The 8,826-nt window shown below is 40.2% G+C and overlaps 1 protein-coding gene across 1 annotated transcript; it reads left to right on the forward strand.

Moving 5' to 3' along the window:
- Positions 1–1,237: 1,237 nt before the first annotated feature.
- On the forward strand, positions 1,238–8,406 carry LOC145398167 (threonine synthase-like 2). Its single transcript, XM_080271116.1, has 10 exons — positions 1,238–1,318; positions 1,931–2,089; positions 2,578–2,772; positions 3,329–3,481; positions 3,934–4,055; positions 4,423–4,519; positions 5,096–5,244; positions 6,195–6,339; positions 7,352–7,466; positions 8,068–8,406. Exons 1-10 carry the CDS (start codon positions 1,255–1,257, stop codon positions 8,291–8,293), a joined length of 1,425 nt encoding a protein of 474 aa, XP_080127242.1. The 5' UTR covers positions 1,238–1,254; the 3' UTR covers positions 8,294–8,406.
- The last annotated feature ends 420 nt before the right edge of the window (positions 8,407–8,826 follow it).

An 8,826-nucleotide genomic window follows, 5' to 3' on the forward strand; every position in this document is an offset into this window, starting at 1 on the left:
GGCAATTTTAGGCCAGCTTAAAGTGAAAGGAGTATAACCACTCAATAAAAAGGAGACAATGGTGGTTCTGAAGGACGAGAGGGTTGATGGTGGCAGTACTGAGAGAGAGAGAGAGAGAGAGAGAGAGAGAGAGAGAGAGAGAGAGAGAGAGAGAGAGAAAGAGCACCGGTTATCTGACAGTGAATGATGTAATAAGTCAAGATTACTGTTATTATCTATGGGGTCTCCTTGGTTGCTGGTGCTGTAAGCTTGTTAATCTACCTCTCTCTCAACGATTTAGCCAGCTCAGTAAGTTTTTCAGTATCATACACCTCAGCATCCCTTTTCGACGTTATAGATGCGAACTATACTCTTCTTACTTAAACTAGGAGTAAAATTGCCATCTCTCCATCTTCGCTGCTGAGCTGTAATAATTAATTAATGGTAGAATATTGAGCTAGTCACGAAGAAGTGCTATGAAAGGATGCTGAGGCTTATTTACCGTCGATCTACGTAAAATTAGATGCAAACAGGAAAAATATCCGCCCAGTTAAAATCAGTGAACTATATGTCGAGATTGAAAGACTATACATAACACAACATAAGGTGTAATAGGCAAAATAAGTCATTAAAGAAAAGGTGCTATGAAGAGAGCAGTCTATCCCTTCGGCCCTCAGACCTCCTACACCAAAACAATACTAAAGAAGGAGAAGAGTCATGAGTTTGTTGTACTCGGAGAGATTATGTGAATTCTCTCTATCTGTCTGCCTATCTATCTGTCTTCAGAAGACTTGATTCTGTAAGGAGTGATCGCAAAAGAAACGCCTCCATATCACCCTGTCCTTTGCCATCTGGCTGCCCTCTCTTTAGCCCACACCCCATCTCTCATACGGTACCTCTCCACCCGATCCTTCCATCTCATCCCTGGTCTCCTTCGCTGTTTCCTTCTCCTTCCTTGCTCCACCTCACTCACATACACTCTCCTTGTTATTATCTCATTCTCAGTTCTCATCTCCCCATCCCTAGTCATACATATCATCCTCGGTCTCCATCTCCCTCCCCCCACCTGCACCTCACTCGTATACATTCCCCTGCAGTAATTAGTCTTATTCCTTCACTTCCTCGTTTCAATTTGTTTTCTTGCTTTCAGATAGGTGTTATATGTAGAAAGAGGAAGATAAAAAAAAAAAAAAGGAGGAAAAGGGAGGAAAGGAAGGGAGGAAACAAAGACAAAGAAAGTATAAGGGAGAAGAGAGATACTATAGATTAAACAAGATGAAATACTGCAGTACTCGTGGTGGGGAGTCTGGCCTTTCCTTCAGGGATGTTCTGTTTGCAGGTCAGTGCCATGGTAATACCGTATTTACTAACTCCTCCATAATGATTTTGGACATGAAATCTGTTTATTTGATAGCTTTTAATGTGAATCAGTGGATGTTGTGATTGATTTTTGTCCTATATAAATAAATTTGATAATGTGGCACTGTATTCTCAAATAATCTTAATAGCCCAAATGTGAGATGGCTTTAACAGATCTGAATAAATAAACAAACCTGACCTTGTAGTTACAACCCCAGGCTTATCTAAATGTGAACCTGACAGACTGCAGACTGAAGTTGCCTGCTCCCTGCAGTCCACCATCCTCCTTTTGGAGAATAGGGAGGTAACTGACAGATGTTTGTATCACCACTGCCTGGCTATATCAGTTCACTTCATGATGGTGTCCCTCTCCTTTATAAGAAGGCAGGTAATAAATGGAGGGACTGTGGTGTAGATTTACTGAACCATATGCCATGTACTCCTACACAGTCTATTATTGTTGGTAGTAATAGTAGTAGCAGCAGTACTACAATATTTCACGTTCACTTTCTTGTCATTGTAGGACCTCTTACCATACGTATGATGTACTGTACTGTATATATATAGTGTCCTTATGCTATCCATTCCTCAGGTTATGCCAAAGATGAGGGTCTGTACATGCCTGAGGCAATACCCCACCTCACTCCTCAAGAACTGAACAACTTAGCTTCCCTTTCCTATCCTGAACTGGTGTTTGAAGTTGCTCGGAGGTTCATAGCCCAGAAGGAGATACCAGATGACGACCTAAAGGGTGAGTGCTAATATATGTATAGATAATATTTTTTGCAACTTCACTACGATGTTGCCTGTTTTATTTTATTCTAGTTACCTTTGTGTACTGGTGAGAAATAATGAGGAGGAGGAGGAGGAGTCTTTGAGAGTAGTAGTAGATGATGATGATGATGATGATGATGATGATGATGTTAAGATAGCATGATGATGAAGATGGTGATGATGTGTTTATATTTTTCTTTTTTCCATCAATACTGTATATTACCAGTGATTGGGGTGCTGCAGAGGGATGCCTTCACGTGGTGGCGCTGATGTAACTGGGTGGCTTAGCTGCCTGGTTGTACAAACATCCCTCACTTTGCTCCCTATATGCTAAAAGAACTACAGCAGCCTGCAGGATGAGGGCAACTTCAGCCTGCAGTCCACTTGGTTCACATTTTATATGAGCCTATGGTTGCAGGTGCTACTACTGCTACTGCTACTACTAAAATTGTTTATTCTTCACAGAACTAATCACATCCAGTATGGGTAGATTCTCAGTGCCAGAGGTTGTAAAGATGAAACATCTTGCTGGTGGTCTCAGTATTGCTGAACTCTTCCATGGACCTACATTGGCCTTCAAGGATCTGGCACTGTCTGTGGTGGCTGCTCTTCTTAATTATTACCTCAGGAAGAGCCAGGAACACATTACCATTCTTGTTGGTGAGCCAGAAATCAGAATACATTTGACTATAATGTTAGAAACACATGCATTCACATTTACGCTGATGTTTTTGCAGGTCTTGGATATGCATGATTTTGTAAGTTCTTTTTCACCAGTTGATGGCAGTTAACACTTATACTGGTTGTCATGTAAATCCAGCACCATTAGTTTGCCACCAATAAGTACCTAGAGCTTTTATTTTTTATTTCATTGTTTTTATTAATGTCATAAGCCCTCTACAATTGCCAACCCCTACCTTAGACTGGTTTGAATTTAAGAGTTTTTTTTCTCCTAGACCAGCTCCAATTCAGCCTACCTTGGTGGAATAGAATGTAGTTGTGTTGTTGTTGTTATTAAGTAACCCTGGTCAATCTGACTTAGCAGACCTATCAACAGCAGGCAAGCAACTGCCCCTTCAGGATTGTTCCATGCAGTGAACCAATGCTCCCCTGCTACAGTTGGCATGGGGAAGAGTAGAGAGATTTGGTTCCTGGAAGTACACCTTGGCAGACATTTCAGAAGATACCATTTTAATACCATTTTATTCTTTTTCAGGAACATCAGGAGACACTGGCAGTTCAGCAATAGAGAGTGTGCGAGGTGCTACAAACTCAGACATCATAGTTTTGCTGCCTCATGGTCACTGCACACGCACTCAGGAGCTGCAGATGACCACTGTGATTGAGGATAATGTGCATGTATACTGTGGTGAGTCTACAGGGGAAGGGGGATACTTAGAATGAGATATTATAGTAGGATGGGGTGGAGAGGTATATGAGTAAGGTGTGTATGAGATGGAGAGGGAATGGAGCCTGATGGTGGGAGACAGGATGACATGCTGGTAATTTGTTTGTGGTTACCTATTTCAGGATTAAGGTGTCTGGCTGTAGATAGATATATACTGATAGATAGATTGATAGGTAAACAGTATTACCATTCAGCAGGTGCATGTGAAGACAATATAAAGAAAATATATATGATTTGATGGTTTTGCATATGAAACAGAATTTTGAAGGCGTATTTGGACCACATCACTGGGCATACTGTTAGAATATTGATGATGATGATTATGATTTTCTTTTGTATTCTGCTGATAGTGCATGAATTACCTTTCTGACCAGGTTCTTATGTTTTCTAACTCATATCTGATTTTCTTTCAGTGGAGGGTACTTCTGATGACTTAGATGAGCCAATAAAGAGAAGCTTCAGTGACTCAGCGTATGTCTCGACTCATAGCCTCATCTCCATCAACTCCATCAACTGGGGACGCATCCTGGTGCAGGTTGGTGCTGTCCTGTTCAAAGCTGTTTCATATGTGACATAGAAGGCTTCATGGCATCTCTTCCGTAATGGTTTATTTTGGAAAAGTTTTGCTTATGTTTTACTTCTTAGGTAGAGTATAGGTGGCTACTATTACTACCAGCTCTAAGAGTGTATTAAGGAGCTGGAACAGTTAGAAAAGTAAATCATTTATCATTTTCCTTATATTGTCTTTTGTACCCAGATTGGTCACAACTTTTATTGTTACAGCCAGTTGTGCAAGAGTGTCGGGTATCCGGTAATAACTGAATCATTAATCATTTACTTTTTATATTGTAGTGAAAGGTGACACATTTATCATTTATTTTAAATTGGCTTTCTGTCTGCAGATTGGTCACTACTTGTTCTGCTACTACCAACTGTGCAAGAGTGTTGGGGAGCCAGTAGAGTTGGTTGTGCCCACTGGAGCTGCTGGCAACATAACAGGTTTGATCAACATCATTTTTGGTTTTAGGTCTGTTTTCCATGTAGTGAGGGTCACATAGATTCACCTGAGAACACTCCTTCATCTTGCTTCATTGTGTAACAACTCTATTCTCTTTTTACTGTGACCAAAAATTACTATGTCTCTGTCTTGAATGCCTTTCTGTAACAATAAAATAACATGGGTATGATGCTAACTTGAAGAAGCACTTTGGAAAGGATGTACAGCTATAGCTTTGTCATTTTTTGCCACTGAGCTATGTCAAATAAGCCATAAAACGATGAGAGTCTGGCCTAAGTTAAGATGAAAGAAATGTAGTAATATTTCTATAGCTAAGGTGTACTTGATAGCTGCCCTCCACCTTGCTCTCTTTTGTACCCACTCAGTAGTAATACTTGTAAATCTAAGGTTCACCCAGTAACAGTCCTCCATCTTGCTGTGTTCAGTGCTAGCTCTCAGGCACATATCACTTCATGCCAGGAGGGGGAAGATTGTGATGATAATGATGATAATATTAGGTGGATGTTATAATTAGATGTCATTATTTTGTAGATTTTTTATTTTATTATTTTTTACAGCTGGTTGCATTGCTCGCAGAATGGGTGTACCAATCAAGTTAGTAGCAACAGTAAACACAAATGATATCGTTGCCAGGACACTTTCATCTGGGGATATGTCTGTTAAGGGAAATGTGGTGATGTCTCTAGCACCAGCCATGGATATCCAGGTTAGATGTGGATACTCTTGATGTCTGTCTCTATCTGTCTATCTGTCTATAGCCAGACACCTTAATCCCATAAGGGGTGGCAGTGGCCAGAAACAAATCGCCTCCATATGCCTTGTACTGTGCTTTATGTACTGTATAAAATGTATCATGTGAAGTTTTGTATGGTAAGTGAGTGCAGAGAAAGTGAGTATGGAAGATGAGGAAGCTTTGGAACTGATAGGCTCAGAATGGATGGATGAATTATGTGCAGAGAAGAATTTTGACAAAGGGTTTGACACAATTTCTTAACTTGTTAGTTGATGGAATGATTACCTCACAGGTGTTTATGAAATATATCTATAAAGAAAATTGCAAAATATATGCAGACAGTTTTGCCTGTGAGATGAAGTAAGGATTTGAGAGTGTTAAGTAATATCTGAATGATTGTGTGGGCCATTTCACTGGTCATTCAGTTCATTAATTCTCTTTTTTTGCTCTCCTTCTCTGTGGGTCCCTACCTCATCCCATCTCTTTTTTGAGAATTAGGCTTAGGATGTTGGTGGAATTGATGACAATGATGCAAATTTTGGTCAGTTGTTTCAGTAGTAAGCAGTTACAGATTCAGAAAAACCAAACAGGGTAGCCATGACAGAAATACCTCCAGGTAACTTTATCCTCACACCATCATCGTCATCATCATTATTATCATCATCGTCCGGACCTCCTTTCCCACCCTAGGGCAGGGTGAGGAGTAGCAACATTCAGACAACCCAGGTTTGCCCAGTCCAATGGGCCACACTTCCATTCAGTCATCATTCAAGCCCCCAGAATCCTGACATACATACATTCTTTAATACTTAACTACTGTCTCCCTTATTTAGAAAAAGAAAATACAGTACAGTATATATCAACGAGAATTAAATAAAAGCTACAGCGTAGACAGACTGGGTTAAAAATAAACTGCCTTTCAGATGGCATATAATCTGGAGCGTCTACTACACCTGTTCAGTGAGGCATCTGGGGCTCGGGTGAGGAGCATCATGGAGGAGTTTCAGCAGGAGAAGAAGGTGCAGCTGCCCAGTGATATTATGGATGCACTGAAGAAGGTCATCATGGGTTAGTATGTGGACTGAGATGGGATTGTGATAAGTAAATTAATCCTTTCTTGCTCATCCTCATCATCATCATCATCATCATCATCATCATCATCATCATTGTCATCATCATCATTGTCATCCTCATCATCCCTGTCATTGTCATTATCATCAGCATCATCAGCATCCAAACTTCTTTTCCCACCAACACATGGGGTAAGTCAGGGTCCAGAGAGGAAGAGGAAAATAATTTGAATGTATCAGTTTATGATATAAATGAATTTAAAGTTATTCTTAAATGACACTCCTTGTAGTTTGAGGGATCTTGTTCCGTTTAAATCACTCGTTTTGTGAAAATATGACCCAGTTCAGTTTTTTTTTTTTTTTCACTGTTGCTGAATTTGTGTCTGTTGATGCAGCCAGCATCTTTTGAAAAAATGAATGACTATCAAGGTCAGATAAATAGTTGTACACTCTTGCAGGATAATTCAGTGACTGTGTAGTTTTGTTAGCAAAGAAAAATGAAGAAGATAACACTGATGCTACTACAAGTCCTTTGCAGGATTAGGATGATGGACTGATAATGGTTAATGAAGTATTTCCTTGCTTAATTCCAGTGGACTGTTAAAATCTTCAGTCAGAGAGGTTCATATTCATTTTGTGCACCTTTCAGAATGTTTTATTTGTTCTGAGAGAGATTTTTCGGACTTGAGAGGTTAGATATAGCCTTCATTAATTTCTCCATCTGGAGGCTCTTGTAATATGGATAGTAGTTAGTAGTAGTTGTAATCCTAGGCTCATCTGAATGTGAACCCACTGGACGAAGACTGAAGCCGCCCTTCTGCATTCCACCATTGTCTACTCAGGGGATAGGGAGGGATGTTTACATAACCAGGCAGTGGAGCCATCCAGGTATATTGATGCCACCATATGAAGGCATCTCTCTCTATGAAAAAAAAAAAGAATTATAGGGCCAGGGTTAATGAAGTAGTCCTTGCTGATTTTCCACTGAAATGATGACATTTTCCTTACAGAGACATTTGTAGTTGATGATACAACGATAAAAGAGACAATGAGGCGCATTTACAAGGAGAACGAATATGTTGTTTGTCCTCACACTGCTATTGCTGCTGCATACCACTACCACAGGTTAGTGTTCATCATCATCATTATTATTGTCACTGTTATTGTCATGTTCATCATCCCTCTCCTCTTGCTTCTCACAAAGCTGGACGTAAGGGTAGCCATGAAGTAGCCAGTTCAAAAAAAAAGTTTTTACACATTTGCCATCCTCCTTTATTGCCCAGTCTGGAACATAGGGGCCCACCACTAGGCTGCTTCTGTATTTAAATTCTTTTTGTCCAATACAGCATATGTTTAAAATGTGCTTAGTCTTGCTCAGTGTGTTGGTCAGAGCACTCATTCAGGTTATGCTTGGTTTGGTTAGGTTAGGGTAGATTAGACTTCCCAGTGTTTCCAAAGTTTATGGTCATCCTGTACAATGGGCATTTACTCATACCGACAAAATTATGGATAGACATCAGCTCTAATGGTTGAACGTTGTCAGATATTTTAGCATTTTTTGTTTACAGTGATCATCGTTCATAATAAAGCACCTTAAATATTAATCTTGAACTGGATGTTTGTGCTGGAAGAGGATGAATTACTATACATAGAGAGTATATTAGAGACAATAGATAGTGTCAGTGAAGTACTTACTGCTGTAGTACCCTTCTTCTTCCCATTACAGAGGTCCTGGGTCAGTTCCAAGAGGATGTTTGGCCACAGCTTCTCCAGACAAGTTCCCCGAGGCTGTTACTGAGGCTGGTATAGGTGCCAAGATGGAGCTTCTACATCACCTGGACTCCCTACCCACCAGGTGTATGTGGATGAGGCAGGGAGAAGACTGGGATGCCATATTGAGGAATAAGATTGAGGAGATTACAACTAAGTGGCGGGTAGAGGTTAAAGAGTGAGGTGCAGGGATGGAGAATTCTTAGACTAGGTCAGATTTAGCTAGGTTAGGTCATAAGGTTAGCTTAAGTATATGTGGATGAAGTAGGGAGAGGACTGAGATGCCGGGATGAGGAATAAAGGAGATTATGGCTAAGCATAGGTGGATGTGAAGAGGTGCCGTGTAGGGTTGGAGAAGTTCTTAGGTTAGGATAAGTTTGGTTACCTGATAGGTTGCTGATTTGGGTTAGGTATAGCCATTAAATACATGTGGATGGGGTAGGGTTGCAGGTTATAGTGATAGAATGAGGGCATATGGGGTGGTGTGCAAGGGTGTAAGATGTGGCTCAATGTAATTCTGTGTTAAAATGTACTGTAGGGTATTTTAGACATACTGAAACATATAGAGAAACAGTGCTTAGGAGCAGATTAATTAGACCTTTGGGTATTGCTACTTATTTTGTAGAGGATGGAGATATAAGTTACAGAGTAATGTAATAGCGAAAGAAATACTGTATAATATTTTAACACATGTATTGTTACTGTGATAAAACTA

The sequence above is a fragment of the Coenobita brevimanus genome, chromosome 44 (genome assembly GCF_032717465.1).
Source record: "Coenobita brevimanus isolate Jiangsu-jjx chromosome 44, ASM3271746v2, whole genome shotgun sequence".
Taxonomy (NCBI): domain Eukaryota; kingdom Metazoa; phylum Arthropoda; class Malacostraca; order Decapoda; family Coenobitidae; genus Coenobita; species Coenobita brevimanus.

Excerpts from the sequence above, each read along its gene's own strand:
- LOC145398167 (XM_080271116.1), top strand. The coding sequence starts at position 1,255 with ATGAAATACTGCAGTACTCGTGGTGGGGAGTCTGGCCTTTCCTTCAGG. Across the intron at positions 5,245-6,194 it reads CACCAGCCATGGATATCCAG|ATGGCATATAATCTGGAGCG; the intron begins GTTAGATGTGGA and ends ACTGCCTTTCAG. Across the intron at positions 6,340-7,351 it reads ACTGAAGAAGGTCATCATGG|AGACATTTGTAGTTGATGAT; the intron begins GTTAGTATGTGG and ends TTTTCCTTACAG.